The sequence below is a fragment of the Penicillium paradoxum genome (genome assembly GCF_028828445.1).
Source record: "Penicillium paradoxum strain IBT 22861 chromosome Unknown utg000003l_segment0_segment0, whole genome shotgun sequence".
NCBI lineage: Eukaryota > Fungi > Ascomycota > Eurotiomycetes > Eurotiales > Aspergillaceae > Penicillium > Penicillium paradoxum.
Window position 1 is genome coordinate 301,878 of NW_026643181.1, and position 22,872 is coordinate 324,749.

A 22,872-nucleotide genomic window follows, 5' to 3' on the forward strand; every position below is an offset into this window, starting at 1 on the left:
GAGCAAGACGAAAACTTCATTTATTTACTGGCCAGAAGCCTTCTTCCAGCGGAGCAGCTCAGCTAGACTAGCTAAGCTGCACCCGGACTGGAGGAACTCATGAGCAAGGAGCTCGTCGGCAGTAGCACGGCTGTGAACATCGACGCAGAGGCAGACGCTCAGGAAAGCCTTGAGTTCCCTCGTGAGCTTTTCAGGCTTCTTGAGGCGGGGAGTTCCGTTGGTGGCAATGAGATAAAGGGCCTTGAGAGGCTCTTCGTTCAGGTAGGGGGGCTCGGACTCGATCATTTCGATGGCCATGATGCCCAGTGACCAACAGTCCACCTTCGGGCCGTACTCCTTCTGCTTCACCACTTCTGGAGCCATCCAGTACGGGGTACCGACCATGGTGGCGCGCTTGTTCTTGTGTTCGGTAAGTTTAGCGCAGAAGCCGAAATCGGTGATCTTGACGTGGCCGACGCGGTCGAGGAGGACGTTATCACTCTTGATATCACGGTGAATGATGTTCTGGCTGTGCAGATGGGCCAAACCCTTGCAAGTCTTTGGACAAAATGTTAGATAACCATTCAAGCCCATATTTCGGGAACAATACATACCTCAGAACAAATTGTTGCGATCTGATGTTCAGTAATTACTGGATTGTTGTCAATCACATCAGTTAACGCACCACCCTCCATGAACTCCATAACAACCCAGAGTTCATTGCTTGATTCCTGCAAGAACGAGTCGAGGAAGTTAACAATGTTCGGGTGCTGACTGTCCTTCATGACAATGATTTCGTTGACGATCAACTCCTTACGGGGTTGGCTGCGCAGGTCCATCTGCTTGATGGCTACCTGGCAGCGGGCGCCGTACGTCCGGTAGAGCTCGTGGGCGACACCGGAAGTTGCGCCTTCCTTTACGCGCGCCACATATACGGATCCAGATGCACCCTGTCCAATCTTGCGCTGTTTGCTGTACGACTCATTTGGGTTGTCTTTGGACACGACAGCTCTCAGTCGATCCATGACCTCGTTTTCTGTCATGCCAGACATGCGCACCTCCTTCTGGCGTGGCTGATCGGGCTTCTTGGTCAGGGCGGCCTCGGCCTTGCGAACACTATCGGGGACGTTCTGCTTGCTTGCGTTTTGCTTGTTAGCAATGTTCAGTGGCTTCACGGCCTGAACAGGGGCCGGCAGGCGTGTCGGAGGGGGACCAGCCTGTCCTTTAGAACCATTTTGCTGAGGACGGTTTGCCGAGCCTGGGGCTCGAGGCTGGGAACTTGGTGAGCCCTGGCGATCATCAGTCCGCGAAGCACCCGGTGCTCGCGGCGCGCCCTGGCCATAGGGACTCTGCGTGGGCGGTGCTGGTGCGGGACGCTGTGCGGTGAGCTGCCGTGGGTCCTGCTGACGAGCAGCAGAACCTGGAGCCTGAGGAGCCGGGCGGCTTGGTTGATATCGGCTATTTTGTGACGGATCTTCGCCGCCATATCCTCCGAGCTCCTGCTGGGCCATAGGAGTACGGGTCTTCGGGATGGATGCATTGTAAGCATCCTGCTCCTCCTTGTTGCGACGAGCCTCTTCCTCCACACGGCGACGCTCTTGTTCGGCTAGAGATTTCATCTGTTCGGCTTGATGCTGGTGATCTAGCACACGGTCCGACTGGCCAGCCGATGAGGATGCAGAACGCAGAGAATTGTCAGATTGTTTAGACTGACTACTATCGAGGCGCTGCATGGGTCCTGGCGGGGGAGGGCGTGGGGGCGCAATGGAGCTTCCCATACTAGTACCATATGCCTTGGGTTGGCCGTTAGGGCTAGTGCCCGAAGGGTTGTATTGCGGGTTCTGCTCGCGCATCTTGATATCTGAGTAGAATTCAAGAACCTCGATAACCGCCTGAGGATTCTTTTTGTAGTCCTCCTTCGTGATAGCTGAAGATGTGAGCAGTTTCTCCCACTCTGGAGGCAGGCCCACAAAGGCACCCGAATTTGGATCAAAGCCGACGTGAACACGGTGACTGAAGTTAGTCGGGTTACTAACACCGCCCATACCTGGGCAGCGCTCGTAGATCTTGTCGATCCACTCATAGATTTCATCGTCGGATTTGACTTCGCAGGTGATCGTCTTGGTTGGTAGGTCGCGGGCCAAGAGAGCGGCTTTGGAGTTCGCGTCTTTCGGATTGGCTAGGCGAGTGACCTCGAAGGCCATCTTGGAGTCCTCGGAGCGAGCCACGGCGGTCACCGTGGACAGAGGGAATGTAATTACGACCTTGCCGTTATCGCTCTTCAGGAATTCGAGTTTATACTCGCGCAAGATCAAGTAGCGTGTATTCCAAGTTGCCAAGAATTTGTCTTCTTTGCAGCGAACAGTGCCTTCTTTGATGACTGAGACTCCATTTTGGCTAGTGTTGCTCCGATTCATCGCCAAGGAGGGACTGCTAGTGTTGGGGAAAAGCGAAAGGTTGGCGGCCGCTGGGCCCGGGGTGTGAGGTGAGTCCAAGCTCATCTGACCGAAAGAGGAGGTTGTGTTGTTGGTGGGCAGGGTCAACTTGGGGGGTCGATCGGTAGGGGGGCGGGGAGCTGGCCCCGGGTTCATGAACTGATCCGGCGAGTACATGTTGCTGTGAAAGGTGAGTTGGAAGTTACAAGACTCGGACAGAGATGAGATGGGTACATACTTTCCATAGGAAGTCATCGTTCAAGGGATTCACAGGTTGCGCAGGGGAAAAACGTAAATGAATGCGCCGAGACCTCCTGAGGCTTCGAGACGGGCTAGCGTTACTATACGGGAATCAGCGATTGCATTCAGGGGGCGAAGATCCGCATGAGTTCTCGATGTGCTCCTCTTCAAGACAGCCATCGAATAAACACCGGCTTTCCCACCCCATTAGGAGTGTCTTGGGTGTAGGAGCCCTGGCGGGTTTCCAAGGAGGGGTAGGGTACCTTTGAAATGGTCAGGAGCGGTCCTCGCACTGCGAGGATGCTCGAGAACAGACAATGCAGTATCGGATCAAAAGATTGAAGAAGAAAAGAAAAGAGATCGGGGTTGAATGGTGGAGGAAGAGAAGGAGAAAGGGGTACAGCTCCCCTGAGATAGGGTACTTTACAAGTTCATCTACAGAAAACAAGCCTCTGCCAATCAAAATGCGATGTCTTGGGGATTTGATCCACGGCTTTCCTCCCACAATTTATCATTAAGGTGAGATGAGAGAGGTTGTTCTTAGAGAACATTAGAATCTCGTCTATTGTACATTATCCCCGGTCATGGCTCCCCAAATGGATGGTTGAACTTCAACAATCCATTCAGGCCTCCGACCCAGCCCTCGTGTGCTTCGCAGCCGACACTTCTCCGCATGACGCTAGGGACACCACCCTGCCACTCATTCTTGCCATGCCGCATCTCCTCATTCCACACGCGGACTTCCATGCCAACTGCCATCCCTTGGCCCAAATTGACGCCGTCTAGACTGACTTCCAGTTCGCGCCCGCGGTTCTTTTCGCTCAACCGCAGCGTGATAGGCGTGCTGGAAGGAAGGACCAGTGGTCGGAAACTGAGGCTACGCGCGCAAATCGGCGTCAACAGGATGGACGGGACTAATGGATGCACAATGCTGCCCCCGCTGCTCAGGCTGTAGGCCGTACTCCCAGTCGGCGTCGAAATGATGATTCCATCTGCCACAGCCTCGGTCAAGAACCGTCCCCCCACAAACACATCTACCACCGCCAGATGTGGTTCCTTGCCGCGGTGGATGAGGAGCTCGTTCATCACGTATACTCCCTGGCCCTGATCGGTTTTGGTCCGGATAGGGGTCGTTTCGGTTCCGTCCGCTGTAAACAGTCCTACCTTCAACCGATTGCGCATTAGAATACGCGCCCCGCGTGTAGACCCCATAGACTTCCCCCGAACGGAGGACCACCCGGTCGGACCCATTTCGAGTTCTTGTTCTGTGAGGGCCGCCCCCGGAGGACTTTCCAATACAGGCGTGCGGTCTCCTGCTCCGGCTCCGGACATGTAGACCTCTCGGAAAGCCCGTTTGAACTCCGAGAATTTCCACTCGCTCAAAAAGCCCAATGTGCCCATACTGAATGATAGCACGGGTGGGACGTTTGAACAGGTCGCGAAGAGCGAGGCTGCATGTAGAATTGTGCCATCACCACCCAAGGTCACTGTGAGGTCAACCTTATTGTGAAGCGCAGTGGTCTTCTCGTCGAGAGAAACCGAATAAACAGGAAAAGAAAGCGATGAATGTACTTCGGCGGCGGTCTTTGATTCGAGAATCACCGCGATAGATGGGTATGTAGAGGAAATGTGACTGATAGAGGTCAGCTTTGCTGAATTGTTTCATTTTCAGTTTTTTTTTTTTTTTTTGCTCAATCTTACTTGACTAGTTCAATCAGAGAGTCAGTAACTGCTGGGGCGCAGTCTTTGCGCACCAGGAAGATATTCCGCGGCGGTGCTGGCCACTGGAGGCACAAGAGCTCTCCATCACAGGATTCTGACAAAATCCATCAGCCTTTGAACCAACATAAAACGGCGTGACCGGTCCAACAGGTCATCTCCAAGCCACACCTTGGTATTTCGGTATCAGGCGCTGGGACAAAGAGCCGATGTCTTTGATCTCATGATGTGGTCGCGACGTGGAGAAATGTTGGCAGCGCAAGGCAATGCGGGTATTCCTGCGGAATATGGCGCGTAGCATATTGTAAGAAGGATCGTAGGCCTATCGATGATCCTGGTCATATATATAAGGACGGAAGTCGGGATTGCGTTGGAGATCATCACATCAACACGCCATCGTTCAGCCCGACATAAGAAGACGGGGGATATAGGATCAACTGAGATGAAATGTCCAAGGGTTCAAGAATTCCCGGGGAGTGGAGGTTCCCAACAAACCAGAGGTGAGTAAAGCGTCGTAAATAAGTGACCGCCTTAGGTGACGCCATGAGGCTGTGAGCATCCGCAGTTTGGGTCCACGCAATCTGCCTGATCTTCCCCTCTAACTATCCAACTTTGCTCCGTACCACTTGCCAACTTCCTAGATTTAGCTCGATCCTACTTTTCCTTTATTTTTACTTCATCTCCAGGTGATGGCAACATATTTCAACTTCTAGCTTTTGTCTAGCTTTGCAATCTGAGCCCACACCGTCGATCACTGCTACGGCAACTGACAAGGCTATTTGAGAGAGTGTGTGCGTGCGTGTGGGCTCTATGCACCTAGCTGAAGAAGCATCCGGTAGCTTCCAGTCTAACACCTGAATCTATAGGTTCATTCTCAGTATTAGAGCGACAGAGATCTCCAAATCTCCAAATATCCACCATGGAGTCAGCCGAGGTTCGACAGCGCAAGCCACCGACCGCCAAGGGTACCGGGGAGCTTCAGAAGCCCTCAACAAATCCACCCTCTGAACCTCGTCTCAAACATGGAATTCCCATGCAAATACTGCGTTCGCTGCTGTTAATAACATGGGCGGATTGTTGTATAATCGCAATCTGCGCAACACAGCTGATCGGTGCCCCACTGTATCTCATCCACAGACGTTACTATTATGCGTACATGGCATATACAAAACAATGTTTTGCACTGGTCCTCTCAGCTGTCACCCAATGGGGCTCCCCGACACTTTTCCGGGTCAGTGGTGATGCTAGCGTGCGTGGACAAATCCATCTATCGAAAGATGGATTGCTGGAGACGAGGTTCCCAGAGCGTCTCGTCATGATCTCAAACCACCAGGTCTACACGGATTGGATCTATCTGTGGTGGGTTGCATATACCAACCAAATGCATGGCCGTATCTTTATCATCTTAAAAGAGTCGCTCAAGTATATTCCCATCGTGGGCACTGGCATGATGTTCTACGGATTTATCTTCATGGCTCGCAAGTGGGCATCTGACAAACCAAGGCTGCAGCATCGCTTAGAGAAGCTGAAGACAAGCTACACTGGCTCAAATTCTGCTCGCCCGCACTACGATCCTATGTGGCTCCTTATTTTCCCCGAGGGTACAAATTTGTCGCTCAACACCAAGAGACGCAGCGATGTTTGGGGAAAGAAACAGGGACTTCCCTCGTTTGAACACATGATTCTCCCACGGTCTACAGGACTATTTTTCTGTCTTCAGCAGCTGCGAGGAACCGTAGACTGGGTGTATGACTGCACCATAGCCTATGAAGGACCACCGTATGTCGTTTTCTCTCTTTTTCTTCGAACAGAACAATACTGACTATCTTATTTTATAGAAAGGGAAGCTATCCTGATAAATACTTCACACTTCGCTCCACATATCTGCAAGGACGACCGCCAACTTCAGTGAACATGCATTGGAGACGTTTCCAGATCTCAAAGATTCCCCTTGATGATCAGAAGGAGTTTGAGGTCTGGTTAACAGCACGCTGGGCCGAAAAGGATGAACTCATGGATCAATACTTCGAAACTGGCCGCTTCCCATCGGAGTTGGCCGGTTCGATCAAGGTTGGCCATGCCGTAGATGGTCAGCAGGCTGCTGCTTCGGCCGGATATGTCGAGTCCTATGCTCGCTTACATCACTGGAGTGAGCTTGTTCTTATCTTCGTGGTGCTGGTTAGTCTTGCTTGCTCCTGCAAAGTTGTAACAAGTTGGTTGCAATGATGTGAATCCTGAATCTAGATATTTTGTTGGTTAATCTAGTGAATGCGATTCTTTTCTCCGATTTTGTATTTTATTTGGGAAACATCTCCAATGAAAAGGTCTGGAAATCAATGTGAAGGAATAGACTTGTTATTTACTGTATGGGGGTGTGGCTGCCTGTGGCGGTGTAGCCCAGCCACTCCAATCAATCAATTCTCACCTTCTCATCGCCGCGCTGTTAGTCCCTGGGAGTCACTTTTCGCGTTTTCTCCAGGTTAGGGGTCGCTAACCTCACCGGTTTTAATTCTTCATTTTATTTGATGGACCGCCTCGGCTGATCATGAGTTGAGGCTCCTACAATCCCATACTTACTCGCAAAGTGGCCTCATTCCTCCCGTTGCTGCACACATCATGGCGCCTCTTGAGAACGGCCAAGCCAATGGCCTCAACGGTGACGCTTTACCTTCAGTGAGCCCATTGGGCAATCTACGCTTTTCCGATATCCCCGATGCCATCGACATTCCCGCCTCCAGCTTCGACAGCGAAGTCGAAGTGAGCTTGCTCGAGCTCCCCGATGATCCGACCGAGCTTTGCACTCTTCTGGAGAACGAAAAAGCGGCTAAAAATTTCTGGGTGATCATTGCGCTTGCCTATGCGAAGCGCAAGCAGCTCGACCATGCTATCGACATCTTGACTAAGGGTCTGGCCTCCGTCGCCCATGGAGCGACAAAGGAGAAACTCGGCTTGCTGGGCTGGATTTGCTGGCTGCTGTTGCTGAAGAGCCGACATGCCCCCCGAGTTGCACCTGAGGGGGAGCTCTACTCGGAAGCCAAGACCAAGGACCACTACCTCCAACTCGCGACGTCGACGTTGAACGAAGCCTCGCGCCTCAATCCGGCTTACCCTCCTCTTTTCCTGGCACGAGGTGTTTTATGTCTCCTTCGTGCGTCATTATATCCAGCTCGTGCTGTTCGCCCCGGTGCAATCGATACATCGGAAAGAGTCGAGTCGCTCCGGCAGGCTTTAAAATGTTTCGACGAGTCATCGAAGGCCTTTGGTGGCCGGAACATCATGGCCATTCTAGGACGTGCTCGCGCACATTACATGCTGGGAAGATACGCGGATGCACTCGAAGGATATCAAAAGGCTCTGATGAAGATGCCTCAACTCACAGACCCGGACCCTCGTATTGGTTTGGGATGTTGCTTGTGGCAACTCGGCTTCAAGGATCAAGCTAAGGTAGCCTGGGAGAGATCGCTGTCTCTAGTATGTTGTATCAATCCGCACATGCCTATGTTGAAGTAACTAACCATCATAATCACACAGAACCCCGATTCCAAGGTTGCCAATGTCCTCCTTGCAGTTTACTACCTCCATGACAGCTCCCGCCGATCCACCACCGACCCTATGTTTGGGTCAATGTACAAATTGGCCATGACACAATACACTCAAAAGGCCTTCAAACTGGACAAGGAATACCCGATGACCTGCTCTATGTTCGCCAGTTACTTCCTACTTCGCAAATCCTATCCCACTGTCGAGACATTGGCACGCAAAGCCATCGAACACACCGACGTTATGTCTATCGCCAGTGACGGCTGGTACCTTCTTGGGCGCAAGTCGCACTACGAAGGCGACGATACCCGTGCTGCGGAGTTCTACAATCGCTCTGACCAAGCTCGCGGCGGAGGCGACAAGGGATATCTTCCTGCCAAATTTGGCGCCGTGCAAATGCAGATCACGAACAAAGACTTTGACGGTGCGAAATTCCGACTAGAGAAGATCGTTCAGCAATCGAAGAACCCCGAGGCAATGACCCTCCTTGCTGCTATCCATGCAGAAGAAGTGTTTGCTGCTCAGAAGTCAGGTAGTAAGGACGACAAGTCGACTGAGACAAAGCGCGCAATCACTCTGCTCGAGTCGGTGCGCTCTATGTGGAAGGATGAGAAGCAGAATATCTCCCCCGACGAGTCGGTCCTCGTCTATCTTTCCCGCCTTTACGAGGGCACAGCTCCAGAAAAGAGCATGCAGTGCCTAACTCAACTGGAACAAATCCAGATTGCCGAAATCCCCGAAGATGCTCGACCTGATATCGAGGACCAGGATAAGTTGAATGCTGCTCTTAGGGAAAGCCTCCCACCGCAGCTTCTTAACAACATGGGATGCTTCCTATACCAGAACGAGAAGATTGCTTTGGCCCGTGGCCTTTTCCAGTCTGCACTCAACGCCTGTGTGCAATCCAAGGAGAAGGAGGATGGCAGTGACAGCGACGCACTCATCACTACAATCAGCTACAATCTTGGACGAACCTATGAAGCAGCTGACATGTGGGAGGAGGCCAAGAAAGTCTACGAAGGTCTTCTTGAGCGCCACAGCGACTACACCGAAGCTAGTGCGCGCTTGACATACATCGCCCTGCGCCAGAGTCCTACGGACGAGGGCCCCAAGAAGATTGGCAAGCTCTACGAATCAGATAGTTCAAATCTGGAAGTCCGGTCACTCTACGGATGGTATCTCAGCAAGGCGAAGAAACGAGTGGCCAACCTCGCGGAAGATAGCGAGCAGCGTCACTTCAAACATACGCTGCAGTACTATGACAAGCATGATCGATATGCGTTGACTGGCATGGGCAATGTGCATCTCCTTGCCGCGCGTGATATGCGCCGTGACACAGACCAAGAAAAGGAGAAGCGTCGCAAGATATACCAGCGTGCTGTGGAGTTCTTTGACAAGGCTCTCCAATTAGATCCCAAGAACGCATATGCCGCTCAGGGTATTGCGATCGCTTTGATCGATGACAAGAAAGACCACAGCTCTGCTGTGCAAATCCTGTCCAAGATTCGCGATACCCTCAAGGATCCCAGCGTCTATCTCAACTTAGGACATGTCTTTGCTGAGCTCCGTCAGTTCTCACGGTCCATCGAGCATTATGAGGCTGCATTGTCCAAGGACCGCCAGCGCGATGTACAAATCCTGGCTTGTCTCGGTCGTGTATGGTGGCTACGTGGCAAGCAGGAGGCAAACTTGGCGGCGATGAAAACAGCACTAGACTATGCCATGCGCGCACGCGATGTGTCTCCGGATCAACTCCACCTCCAATTTAACGTCGCTTTCGTCCAAAACCAAATTGCCTCGCTCGCATATGGTCTCCAGCCCACTCAGAAGACACTTCAAGACGTCCAGGAGGCGGCGGAGGGTCTCAAGGAGGCCATCGAGACGTTTGAGCGTCTCTCCAAGGAGAAGAACCCGCCCTATCCCAGCGCCGCATTGGAACAGAGAGCCAACATGGGCCGCACTATTAGCAAGCAGCTCGACCGGGCCATGCAGAGCCAGAAGGAATATGAAGAAAAGAACGCCGCCAAGCTCCAGCAAGCCCGTGAAGCCCGCGAAGAGGCCCAGCGTGTCCGTGAAGAGGAGGTGCGCAAGGCTCAAGAGGTCGAAATGGAGCGCAAGAAGCGCATTGCCGAAGAGCGCGCGCAGATGGTCGAAGAGGTGCAACGACATGCCGCGCAGCGCGCTGAAGATGAGCGTGCTCGCGAGGAAGCCGAATTGACCCACGACTCCGAGACAGGCGATCGGGTCAAACGTAAGAAGAAGCCTACCAGCAAGCGCAAGAAGAAGGGTGGAGATGACTTCATCGCTGACGAGGAAGAGGGCGAGGGTGCCCACAGCGCGCCGGAGAGTGAGGGTGAGGCGGCGCCCAAGAAGCGGCGCCGCCTGGAACGCCGATCGGGCAGCAAGGCACAGGCGGCCAAATCTGAGAAGCCTGGCAAGTATAAGAGCAGTGAGATGGTCGTTGACTCGGATGATGAAGAGGCGCCTGCTTCTCCTGGCGAAGACAAGGACGATCTATTCGACGACGACGAACCAACGGAAGACGCTGCGCCTCGTCGTCGTGGCAATGCCTCTCGCCGTATTGCCGATGATGATGAGGACGAGGAAGAAGAAGAAGTGCACGCCGAGAAGTCTGGCAACGAAGACAACGACGATGAACTGTTTGGCGAAGAGCCTTCGAAGACTGTCGAGGACACGGAGATGCAGGAGTGAAGTGCCATACTACAACTACGTTTTTCTACATTTTTCTGCATTTTTCTCCATTTTCCCCCTACTCGAAGTTCCATTTTCCGTTTCTTGAGGCGTCTAGGAAAGGGTGCGCTGAACTACAACTGATCCATTTATCCCATCTCCTTTGGACTTCAAGCCATGTGTAATTATTCGTCCTTGATCTTTATGGATAGCAAAATACAAAAACAACGCTGCATTGTTTGAACAAGACTATTGCGCTCAATACGGTACCAGGAACCTCCACAATGGGACCGTAGTACTCCATACTCCGTACTAATGCCAAAGCTAAAGGCCGACGCCACAAGTCACCGGAAAATAAATCTCTCACTCCGCGCATCTAAGTCCCAATGGGGCCCAAATAGGGAGGAAATAGATTAAAAGGATCACCGCCAGGCCCAAGCGTACTACACATGCAGTTAATCTACGAACAATCAACACAACCAACCTGGTCTGGCCTAATATCCTCTCGGTAAGAAGGAAGGATGGCGCGGAGAAATATCTCGGAAATGTCGGACGAGGCGTAACCCAGCCCCCAAAGTGTTGGATTTGCATGTGTGTTCACTGGTTACTCCATTCCCCAGTTACTCTGGGCCAAAGAGCGTAGCAGCCATGTGGCTTGCTGTCGAGCGGGGTGGCCAGGCGTGCTATTCGCATCTGATAGCGTTATGCCCTTCATGTGTCAGCGTGGGATTTTCTGGGGCTGCTTAGCTGAGGACCCGTCTCTTAGGCCATGTTTTTGGTAGACTCCTTTGCGTGTCGACATGGATGTTGCTAAGATTGCCGTATGCTGTGCTTTGTACTCCGTACTCCGTACTACATCATACGTATGGACTGCTGTTCGTTCTATGGAGTGCGACTCGTGGGTCTGAGAGCTCACGTCCAAGCACGGAGTAAATTTTGCTACTTAGAGTACCAGTCTGCCTACGGAAATTAGCCGGAGGAAGGATGTTAGTCCCAGCCCACAATCCCGGCAGAGCAGCTCGTGGCCTCCGGGGCCCTGGGGAGGATCCCAACAGTCCCAACACGCATCAAGATCTCCCATGTCGACACGGACAACCTGGCCGGGGATTCGAGATGGGCGCGGAGGGAACAGACCTGTGTATACGGAATATCAGAGATGTAGATCCAGAGAGCCAAGTCAGGACTAGAGGTAATTTTCATATATCGAACTGCTCTTGCTAGTTTGGTATGGTAGTTGTGCTGATCGGGTTCAATGCAGCAATATGACATGCAGGGAAGATCTTCGGACTATTACGAGTACGTGGGAGGAACGTCACTCCATTGTTCCAAGATCAGCATGTCTCCCTGGTCCTGGAACCGAACGTTTGAGGATACTTTGCATTTTCTGGTTTGTGTCTTGGAGCATGCTGCATATTGCATTGATGTAGTCTTCACTATGGGTTTGTTTGATTGGCTCTGGAGACTTGCGTCAGCGTGAGATATTCCTGCACATGGGCTTCCCAATACAGACAGGGCGAAAAACAGATTTCCTCGTCAATGCCACCTAAAAAAGGCAAGCGATGCGGTTGTAGAGTTATGTAGGATCAAGGCCGGCGATGATATCAACGGGAGGCGCCGTGATATGGTTCGTCCAAAAAGGAAAGATCGACAAAGTCGACGGATCATTTCTCTCGACTATCACTGTCTATAATGTCTCTGCTGTCTATACTTTCTATACTATCTATACTGTCTAGCTAGGTACCTCTATAGTCTCCATGACAAGTTTTAACAGCTACCAGGGCCTATGCCATCTCCAATTGAGATCTATGTACTGCCAGCAAATGACCTAATCTGACATCCACTCCATCGCAACAATGTTGAACGTGTATGTCATCGACTTAGAACTAGGGAGGTCCACTCTGTCGGTCAAAGAGAAGGTAAATTCAAACTGATAGTTGAACCTTGGAAAGCTCCTAGAGCACGTCAGTCAGAGCAGCGCAAACCTCAGTCTGGAGCTGAAAACGATAAAAAATATATTCTTAAATGACCAGGCCATCTAGGGAGACATTCATGTAGCCCTACTTTTTCTTTTCCGTGCTTTCCCAAGTCCAATACACACGGTCCATTTCCAGCTCATCGTTCCTACTGTCGGTATTTAAAGGCCTATCCTAATACGTATTTCTTTCTGGACTTATATCAAAATGCGTTACGCTCTCCTCGCTGGCTCCATTTTAGCGACCACAGCACTCGCGGCTCCTGTCTCCAACCAAAACAATCTCATCCGCTACGCTAGCACTGCTGCCAATATTGGCAGCACAGAGACAGTCGGTGTTGCTAAGCGCGGTGGCGGCGATGGTCACGACTCTGGCTCTGATGCTGATGACTCTGGCTCGGATGGTCTCCTCGATCTAGGTATCCTGGGAATTCTCAAGCGTGATGGCAGCGAGACCAGCGCAATCACTAAGCGCTCCAATGATCTGAATATTGGCGACCTCACAGTCGATAACCTCGATGTTCCGCCCAACCTCGACATCAAGAATATTCCCCGTGATGTTGATAACGCAGAAAGACGCTCCAAGGGACTTTTTGGCCTCAAATTTTTCAGCCCACTCAAGCGTGATGATGCCCTGCTCACCGATGGCGACGAGAATGGCAATGGGGGCGGTGTCGGTGACTTACTGGGTACCCTTGGCCTGCGTAAGCGCGACGGGGATAGCTCCATTGGTGGCATTGGTGGCATTGATATTGGCACTCCCATAATTGATGCTGTCAACATTTAAATCGACCTGTAACTTGCATCTAATTCCAATGATCTTACGGTGTGTACGGAGTACTCCGTATTGATTCCTTTGTGACGAGAAAAGCAAAAGCTCACGGTCAACCCGAAGTGGAAGGACCTGTTGAGAATGAATGGATCGAGAGACCAAGTGGCGTCTAGGATCTGGCTTGATTTATTATGTATACTTCTTATCTTAACGTTGGAATGGCTTTGAAGTGGCTAGACACTACTGATATAGGCTTTTTTTCCGCACGCCCCAATTTTCTCATTTTTCATTATAACCGATGTCATTCTGTATGGAATCGTACGGAGTACTCCGTAGACAAAGAAGACTTGCAAGAATCCTCGGTTGACTGCTGGGCTATTCCCAATAGTTCCAATGTTGCTATGTGTTGGCCCGTTATTTGGTGTCCCAAGTGCCATGTATCACAAAGGACCCCTGTTGCACACGGTCAATCCCTGTCTATCGTGCCCATCGTGCCCTTGGCTCAACGGTCACTGCCAGGTTACATTAGGATCACAGCCGGATCGTCACACATAGTAGCATTTGAGGATCAACAATTGTGCTCCAATGGAGGGATCAGCTTCAATAATATGTGAATCGACCCTATCTTACTTCCGTACTTCGTACGATATACGGAGTACGGAGGACCCCGCCAGAAGAACACTAGATTGATCCCTTCTCCACAGCATAGTTCCAACGGGCTCCCGGTTCAGCCCCCGGCGACCGTTGGATCATGTCCAGGCTAAATAGATAGCGTCTTACGCGATGCTAGCCTATAATCTATAGCGAATAGGTCGCTTTCGAGCCTCGGATGACACAATGAATCGAGTCCCAATAGTTATGCAGTAACTTTTCATGAGCCGATAGGGATCTCGGGGATCAATTGCCATTCGAACTCCCGTGGGAAAGAGATCTGTCGATCCACGGAGCCCGGAACAGAAACAGAAACAGAAACAGAAACAAGAATAGGAACAAGCGACAAGTGTGAATCATGTGAATCCAGCTCCGGTCTTTCATATGCCCGATGATCCAATGTACCTGTTTTGACTAAATTCTCTTTCCAGAAGGTCTAGTCGTGACATCCCTGTCGAACTAGGTCTTAACCCGCATTTCGCATGGCTTTCACACTTGTATCAATGGGGTTTCCAGTACTCCGTACGGAGTACGGAGTACGAAGGACACACCGAGAGACTCCTTCTCCATTCGATCTTCGATCTTTGTCTCGGAAAGGTCCAGGGGGCGGAGAAAAAAGCAAAGATCTGACAGTCCACGACACTCCAATTTCGGGACGTATTTTCAGCTGCCGATCTGGCCTCAGGAAAAACACCGGGAGCGCTTGGGCCTAAGAATACCTACTTTAGAGGACGGAGTGCTCCGGACAATGTGCGCAGTACGTGGTGCTCGACGATCACGATGGACGCGAACGGCCGGTGGAGATGGGGAACGTGCTTGGAGCTGGAAGCGAACAGGGGCTACCTGGACAGCAAGTACGGAGTAAGTCCTCGGCAGTGCGGATCGATCGATCGTTCGCACATGTTTTCCCGAACACACAAAGGGTTGCAGGAAGAAGGTCCAATCCAAGGAACACCGGCGTAAGTACTACACTACGCAGGTACGATGCACTCGGGACTCCGTACAGAGCTTGTCAACCTTGGAAGTTCTAGACAAGATCGTCAGGAGTCCACTTTACTCTTCGATACTCCGTACGGGACTAGTGGTACTCCGTACTCGGAAATAGACTGAGACGCGTTCCCCCGTTCTGGGTTTCTCTTGTTTCAAATCGTGCTACTGCAGTCTGAGCTCCACCCTGAGCACGAGATAGGAAGCTGGCTGATGCAGGTCGAGATAGCACCTGCTATGTGCATGAACAACATAACGTGATCGATTCAGCAAACCGTGGTGCAAGCGAGGATGGATATCCTGTTGATCTGGACTCCGTAATGCTACTTCACACATCCCAGACGATATACCCCGCCCTGAGACAACTCCCCCGATGGAAGGGCGGTCCCGGATACTCACATTCTTCAACTTCCCTCTGCATCCCCGAGGCAGTTTGAGATGCGCATGATGCATGCATATTGCTTTTTGCATTTTTCTCTGTTCCTTTCCTAGACCGAAATTCCTTCCAATTGGCATGAGACGGGGTACCGGCACTCCCCGAGAGGCTTGGGGGTAAGCGATCGAACCCTACAGCTGCATCGAATCACCGAAACCCAAGAACATGGAGATCCCTGTCTATCCACGGGGTTCTTTAAGTTGAACTGGAGAAACTGGAGAAAAGCCGAGTTAACTGTGTATGGAATAGCACATGGTGTACTCCGTACTCCGTACCTAGGCTACATAATACCTAGGTACTCTCTGTGTATGGCGTACTCCATACTCGTAATACAATGTGATTATGGACCCCACTGCCGGATCCCGTAGATTACGATCTGTGGCCTCTTTCCCAAGCCCTACAACCATCACTAAACACCACTTAGGGCCGGATCCTTTTTGAGGAAAACCGTTGAACCGAGGCTCCGCTCTACGCGGGGAAGGGAAGAGGCGTTCGTGGCTGGTCTCAGATTCACGCAGGGTAGAGATTTGGAAGGCATATTGTGAGAGCCAGAATCAAATCAATTCGAGACATAGCACAAGAGGGTAGTACTGGAGTCTGTAGGTACTTCGAGAGCTGAGGCCCAAACACACACAGTGTGCCGACTTATCGATAAGGGTTTTGGCTCTCCCCACTGCAGTCTGGACTCCGAACGCTCCTTAAATACAAGAAATTAAAAGTGGCTTCAGTCCTACCATGCGAGTTAATATCGCTGGAATGGCAATGAACGGGAGTAGAGGAGGTATACTCTGTCTGGGATATCGTATCCCCTCGCCATGCCCACGAGTCCAACAGTCGCAGTCGAGAACGGAAAGTCAAAAGAGTCAAGGCCCCAAAAGCGCTCAAAAAAAAAATAGGGAAACCTCCCCCCCAAACATACGGGGCGTAACGGACCGCGGATTCTTGCTCAAGTAGGAATAGCCTCGTTCTCCTCCTCTCCACACGCGGGTCTTGAGCACGTTCAGGACCAACCCCCTAACCCGATGCATATGCCACTAGGGCACTTGGGTTTCGGTTCCGTGACACTGGGAATTCTCTGGATGTCGAGAGATAGATCCTCCGTGCTCCCTTGGTCGTGATCCCGTTGATGTGATCTTTCTTCTTTTTTTTTGTGTTGATCACTCTTGGGGTCTGGTTTTTGAGGATCTGATGAGTAGAAAATCAAGCCGGCTAGGTGCATCCGGGTCACGGGGCAACAAAGACCATAGCATCCTACGGAGCCCTCCCTGAGGCCCGTATACATACTAATCACGGATAATAATATCGTCTAATACAAAAATAATCATAAAATCCGGAATACCATAAATACCCCTGAACGCGGCTCCACCGTGTCTGGTATTGGCCCCGTCATCGAGTATTCTATTAATTTATTAGCATCGGCACAACCTCTGTTCCACTCAAGAACCGTTCCTTTCCACTTTCGCTCCTTTATCTTGTACGGCGGAGATCTCCAGGTTTCGTCTTATCATGGTGTAGATTCCTCTCTTTTAAATCCCACCATGTCGACCTCTGCACCCCCAATGGCCAAAACTTGGGACGACGACGGCAGTGACCGTCCCTCCACCAACTCGTCCAACGAGCAACTAGAGCATGCCGCTCATATTCGCTCCAGATCCATTGCACTCGCTAACAGCCCCAAGCGGATGTCTGTCTTTGCCGGCCGTTCCAGGAGCAATACTACTACGTCGACTTCCTCGCGACGCTCACCAGTTTCGTCCATGACCTCCACAGATGGCTCCAGCCCCTCGGAGGAGCGGACTGCCTCAGCGATGGGGATCCGTTCTGATAAGCAGGACAAGCCATCTCGCTCCCTCCTAGCGCGGGGTAGCCGCATCCTGCGCCGCCAGGGCAGTAAGATCAACATCGTCTCCACGCTGGACGAAGAGGATGAGGCCGATCGTGGGAAGCCCCGCTCTGAGAGAGAGATCTTTGGTCGTCGCTCCCGCCATGCCGATAACAGTGAGTGTGATTATAGCCACTCCACGGCTGGTAGTTGAACACTGGGGACTCAATTGACCTTGATAATCAATATAGGCGAACGCTTGAAGAGCATTATCTCTGATCCTTTTGACTTCCACCACTTGACTCATACCAATCCAGCGCAGTTCGAGGCTTTGAACCAAACACGCGAGAATGATCTCGTCACTGAGTTCTCGGTCATCCGAGCATCTCAGCGGCCTCAGACCGACCTGAAAGGTATCCGTGCCGAGGACATTCAATTCCGTAATTTCTCTTGCGAGAATCTGAGTGGGTTTGGGACCGCCACAACGGTTGATGTGCCTAGTGCAAGCCCGCCAGCGTCTCCTAAAACGCAGACAAACCACACGCGCAGGGAATCTCGTGTGAACGAGAACTTCTCGCGGCCAGTCTCCAGATATCCTCGCTCCTGCCCCACCACTCCCCCACCTCCTGCTGTGCCGGAGACTCCCCCACCTGATACTGCTGAGCCTGCACCACGTGCCATTGATGAGATTCTGGGGTTGTCTACGACGACAACGTACCCAGAGTGTCTTCAATCAGCCCAGCCGACCCGGTTCTTCAGCCCCGAACCCGTGGATGACAGCGTTCGGACCTCATCCATCAGCAGCCATTACGACCTGGCAGATGTCCCAGAGGAGGAAGAAACAACACGTTATTGGAACAGCCCTGACTCTAGCGTGGGGCGGCCTCAGTCACACACAACCTCTCCGGCCAGCCCAGCCCCAGCCGATACTCAGTCACCCAAGACCAGTAGCGAACGCCTGGCTCCAATGTCGATCTATGTGGCCGAGGAGCTGTCCAGGAAATTCTCCGAGGCGCTTGGCTCACCAACTCTCCCTCAAGATTTCCAGTCCACCCCTCAGACCCAGGTGGAGGTCACACCACCGCAGCCAATCTCTGGCGTGCACCAATTCTCCTGCGAGGATGAAATGTACGATTCCTGGGATGCAGACATCGACTACTGCTATGAGCATGCAGCCGAGTCTACCTCCAACTTCGACTGGTCTCGAAAATCCATGGATGACTCACGCCCTCAAGTCGGCGTGGCCTGCAGCGATGGTTCATGGCCAGCCCCTAGAACTCGGCATCTCCAGCCCAGCCCATTGAGCACCTCCGCTCTACCAACCCCCCGACCTGGATGTTAGCTCAGCCCAGTCGGCATCCCTTCATTCAGCTGCGACTCCCTCAACGACGGACTACGAGCAGGAATTCATTGCGCGTGGCGCAGACTATTTCCAAACCGTCAGTACTTCGCTCCTCCCATCAATGAGCAAACCGATCTCCCAGGAACCATTGTATGAGGAATATATGACGACTGATGGCGAATCAGACCGCCACTTTCCCTTCCCCCCAGGAATGATGGGTTCCATCTCGCCGCGCAGCAGCTTCTCCCCCGATTAGCAAGTGCAACTCACAAGAGAGCTTGATGCTGTCGCGCGCTGCCTCCATCGCCCGCAAGCACCGCTCCTCGGTCTCTACCGCCAGCGTGCCGGAGCTCGTCCACAGCCTGTCCAGCAGTCGTGAGCTCATGCCCACGGATCGCCTGACAGCAGGCGAGGCCCTCACACGTCCTCCATCATCCTCGCACCACCGTCAGACCAAGAGTCTTGCGGAGCCACACTTCCTCGTCCAGAGCGGCAGCACCACCAGCCTCGATGGCGTGGAGTTCCCCCTTCCCGCAGCGATGCATGATCGCGCCAAGTCCACTTCGGAGGTCGAGGCGCCTGTAAAATTCGAGTCTCCGCTACCTACCATTCCTACCAAAAACCTGAACCGGAAGAAGGGTCGCTCGCCGTCTTACTCTCTCTTCCCTATCGCTCACTGAGTGACACACTGTCATTAACAACCCCCCTATTTTCATTGGGGGATTTTCCTTTTTTTTCACCCCCTTGCATATCTATCGCACAACTCTCACTTTGTCATCCGATAGATCTCCCCCATCTCTCAACGAGTCCACGATCTGTGTTTTTCCTAGTGTTTTATGTTCCATCTGCCTTGTCATTGCCTGTCAGCCATATGTTATATGTTTGTTTCATTGTTCAGTTCTGCGTGTTTCAGCCGTGGCCAATCTTCTCACCCTCGATGCATTTCTCAGCGATAGCGATTTTTTACTGGCCTGGTGTCTTGGAAGGGCGATTTGGGAAAAGAGAGAAAAAGGAAAAAGGAAAAGGATATTTTTTTCTTGGAGGGATTTTGTTTTCTTGTTTTGTGTTGGGTCATTCGTTCTCTGTTCTTCTTTTTTGTTGGCTTGTTATAGACTCGCATTTATATAGAGAGGCTGATCTGTTTCAATATAGCCTATTGATTATGTATGACTTCATAAGTAGACTATACAATGTAGGAATCCTGATATAATCGTTTGGTTCGATTCCAATTCTGTCTTGTGGTTTACTCAAGATCTCTTGAACGAAGATCTGATAGATAGCCCAAGGCTGCGGAGTTTCGAGTCAACCCATTTCGCTCTGCAGAGACTGTAGCATAAACGAGTAATCTTAAAGTATCTCGAGGTATATCGAACAGGCTTTTTTGTGTTTTTTTTGTGAACTTTGGGAGGAATCGGTTTCGCTTTTAGAACAGTCTTGTTATAAATTTCAGAGCTTTTTCTCAGTAACCCTGAGGGCATTACAGGATACCTAGTAGGCCATTGTCTCCGAAACGGAAAGCTTGAATTGAAAGCTGTGACACTCAATGCCAGCACAGTAGAGAAGTTCCAGTATCCATGGTCCCATGGGGTTTCCAAGTTTTAGTGATTCTGCCTTCTCATATTGCTTTTTGGGTCATAGAAACCTTTATCAACCGGAAGTCTCTGGTGAGATTGAGCATAATGATGCGGTTCACACGACTGGTCCAAAGCCAAAGAGAATGGTATAGCAGCTCAGAATACAGATGGGCTTTTGATGTTTGATAGGCAAGTCTTTTCTTTCTCTGTCCCACGAACTCGATGAGCGTCTGTTGATCCTGAGTTGGCTCTCGCGGATATTCGGAACTGGATGGTAGCCTGCACTTCTGATCCTTCTGACGATGGGGAGACCAACACTATTCCTTCATTTGGGATAGTGACATCAGGATTGGGGTCACGACATGGGGAGCAGGATGAAAGATACCACAGCCTATTGAGAAAAATTCGCTCCGTAGCAACGATCAATTGAAAGAAATCATCGGATCATCCTAAGATCACTCCAGATACAACCTGGGCTCCCAAGCTGCATCGTAGTGAGATACCAGGCGCTTCTTTACTATGGCGATGAGGCCAAGTGAGACGGTCAGATCCAAGTTAGATCACTGTGTAGCAAAGGCAATGAGCTGAAATCAGTGCTGAACTCTTGGTCTGATATTGCCGGTGTATGATCACAATATAAGCGTCTGCTGGGAGTATCATCAGGGCTACGTTGATGTGAACAGCTATATGTACGTAGTTAGAGATCGATAATCAGAAAGTGAGTCAAACCATCACATATCAAACAAGGGGAGGGAAAAAAAAAAAAAAAGAAGTGTCGGGGAATCGCACCCCTGACTGGGATGCTCCTTATGGCCGCATCTCACAGGCAATCGTCGCATTTAAAGTCATTCGGTTTATGGTCTTCATTGCACAGACATTCGTCCGGACCTAAACACACTAGGCTAACTTCCCAGGATTACTGATTTCATTCCGGATTCTTATATTTAACCCACCATTCCACATCACAACCCTAAGCCGTGTCTATTGTAGTCTCTACGCCTACAGTCGTGTCTGTCCTCCAACTTCCTTCTTTCCTAGCCTTGTAGCTTATGCTGCTAGGTACATGTAAGTACATACACAATATTTCTGTCTCTAGGGTACATATACATCATGTACCAGTAACATATAAGTACGTTTGGAATCTGCTGTAGACTGCTCTATCATTGTTACTTCTTATATCTCCGACTTCTCCAACTGCTCCGGCTATAAGCACTTCTTGCTTCTTACAGCTCATTATCAATCCTTGGATATCTCTCATAGTACTGTGGTCTTCTTACCTTCTTTTTCAATTCCAACTTTATAATGTACACAGCCATCCCAGCGCTAATTTCGTGAGTCTTATATGTAACCCACTCGTACATGTTCAGTGACATATATTATACAAACATCAGAAGAATAAACAAAAATCAAAACAAACCCATGTCTCTAGTTTCATTTCCTTTTCATTTCCTCCAAAGCACTTTGCCTTCTAGCATCATCGATAGCCCTCCCAACCTCCTTAACAACCCACCTTCCAAGCACCACCGCAAGCAGAGCAACAAGTACAATCCACCCGGCAGTTGGCACCAACGAGCGCGGGAAAACATTGAACAAGAATGGGTCAAGGATTATATCGACTGCCACGGGGGGCACATTCTGCATCAATGACTGATTGGTAGTGAAATAATCTGCTGCGGCGTGCACGCGCAGAAACAGGACCGAGTCACTGGTTGGCGCGGGATCGAGGGAGTCCTTGCTACCACGAAGACCGGTGCGACGTGAAATGGCATTTGCTTGAAGTTGGTTATCTAGCGTTGCAAGACGGGCAGCTGTGTAGATGCTCAATGACGACAGGAGGGCTGTGTCTTCAATGGTTTTGGAGAGCGGGTAGGTGGTTAGGGTGAATGATGTTGGTTGCTGATGGGATTATTAGCCATATGTATGTACCAGAGTATTACAAACAGATCGATAGGTGATTGATCGTAGGGAATCGCCGGGTGCGCTTACCGTGGCTAACCAACAGACCCGTACTTCATACCGTTGGCCCGGGTTCAGATTTTCAAGAAAATACCACGAGTCTATGCCGTCGGGTGCGGCAGTTGTTGGAAATGAGGCATTAAGGCGTGTGCGCACCACGGGGCTCTGAGGCGATAGACGCTCAAGACCTAGATCGTCGAGGTCTGGCTCGTCGGATGGGATGGTTGCTGGTGCTGGTGCCAAGAATATGGTCTTTTCCACGTTTGCTTGCGCCACTGCCGCAAAGAGTGGGAGCACCAATCCCAGAGTGGAGAGTAATTTGATATGCATGTTGAGGGGAAAACCCGATGTATAGTTCACGTAGACTCGAGCGGGTGGTATGATGTTTCAGTGATGTCTTATTCTGGGCTCATGACGAGGCTCGAGTCCTTTTTTTTTGGCCAAGGATTTTGTTTGCTCTTATGATCAATTAGATTAGGTTGTGCAATGCCGTGGGAATTATATACTGTACCAATGTGTCTTTTTGGGGATATCGTACTTTGGGTATAATGTGGCCGAATGATGGGTTGAGCAGGTGGTTCTCCGAGAGTGGATCCGAGCTTGACCGAGTATTGAGGACTAGAGAGCTCCAGCACTGCGACGGCACAACACACGGCACTGTGTCCTTGGCAAGTACTCCGTAATCCACTGGACGCCCACTTCACTGGTATGCAACTTAGTTTCTTTACTCCGTACAAGAAAACCAAATGCAAAAGT

At 51.0% G+C, this 22,872-nt stretch overlaps 6 protein-coding genes across 6 annotated transcripts; 4 read left to right on the plus strand and 2 right to left on the minus strand.

Annotated features, from left to right (window-relative positions):
• Window positions 1-24: 24 nt before the first annotated feature.
• Window positions 25-4,674, minus strand: N7457_002050 (serine/threonine protein kinase CLA4; the record flags this gene model as incomplete). The annotated part of the gene is made up of 5 exons (XM_057173096.1): window positions 25-537; window positions 594-2,651; window positions 3,291-4,287; window positions 4,356-4,470; window positions 4,545-4,674. The coding sequence occupies 5 exons, from the start codon at window positions 4,672-4,674 to the stop codon at window positions 25-27; spliced, it is 3,813 nt and encodes a 1,270-aa protein (XP_057033247.1).
• A 618-nt stretch (window positions 4,675-5,292) lies between these two features.
• On the plus strand, window positions 5,293-6,599 carry N7457_002051 (lysophospholipid acyltransferase family protein; the record flags this gene model as incomplete). Its single annotated transcript, XM_057173097.1, has 2 exons — window positions 5,293-6,152; window positions 6,212-6,599. The coding sequence occupies 2 exons, from the start codon at window positions 5,293-5,295 to the stop codon at window positions 6,597-6,599; spliced, it is 1,248 nt and encodes a 415-aa protein (XP_057033248.1).
• Window positions 6,600-6,989: 390 nt separating this feature from the next.
• On the plus strand, window positions 6,990-10,625 carry N7457_002052 (putative RNA polymerase II transcription elongation factor (Ctr9); the record flags this gene model as incomplete). The annotated part of the gene is made up of 2 exons (XM_057173098.1): window positions 6,990-7,844; window positions 7,905-10,625. The coding sequence occupies 2 exons, from the start codon at window positions 6,990-6,992 to the stop codon at window positions 10,623-10,625; spliced, it is 3,576 nt and encodes a 1,191-aa protein (XP_057033249.1).
• Window positions 10,626-12,784: 2,159 nt separating this feature from the next.
• N7457_002053 (uncharacterized protein) lies at window positions 12,785-13,363 on the plus strand (the record flags this gene model as incomplete). Its single annotated transcript, XM_057173099.1, has 1 exon — window positions 12,785-13,363. The coding sequence occupies one exon, from the start codon at window positions 12,785-12,787 to the stop codon at window positions 13,361-13,363; it is 579 nt and encodes a 192-aa protein (XP_057033250.1).
• A 3,597-nt stretch (window positions 13,364-16,960) lies between these two features.
• On the plus strand, window positions 16,961-19,266 carry N7457_002054 (uncharacterized protein; the record flags this gene model as incomplete). Its single annotated transcript, XM_057173100.1, has 4 exons — window positions 16,961-17,420; window positions 17,496-18,500; window positions 18,592-18,736; window positions 18,843-19,266. The coding sequence occupies 4 exons, from the start codon at window positions 16,961-16,963 to the stop codon at window positions 19,264-19,266; spliced, it is 2,034 nt and encodes a 677-aa protein (XP_057033251.1).
• Window positions 19,267-21,591: 2,325 nt separating this feature from the next.
• Window positions 21,592-22,446, minus strand: N7457_002055 (uncharacterized protein; the record flags this gene model as incomplete). Its single annotated transcript, XM_057173101.1, has 2 exons — window positions 21,592-22,056; window positions 22,147-22,446. 2 exons carry the CDS (start codon window positions 22,444-22,446, stop codon window positions 21,592-21,594), a joined length of 765 nt encoding a protein of 254 aa, XP_057033252.1.
• Window positions 22,447-22,872: the final 426 nt, after the last annotated feature.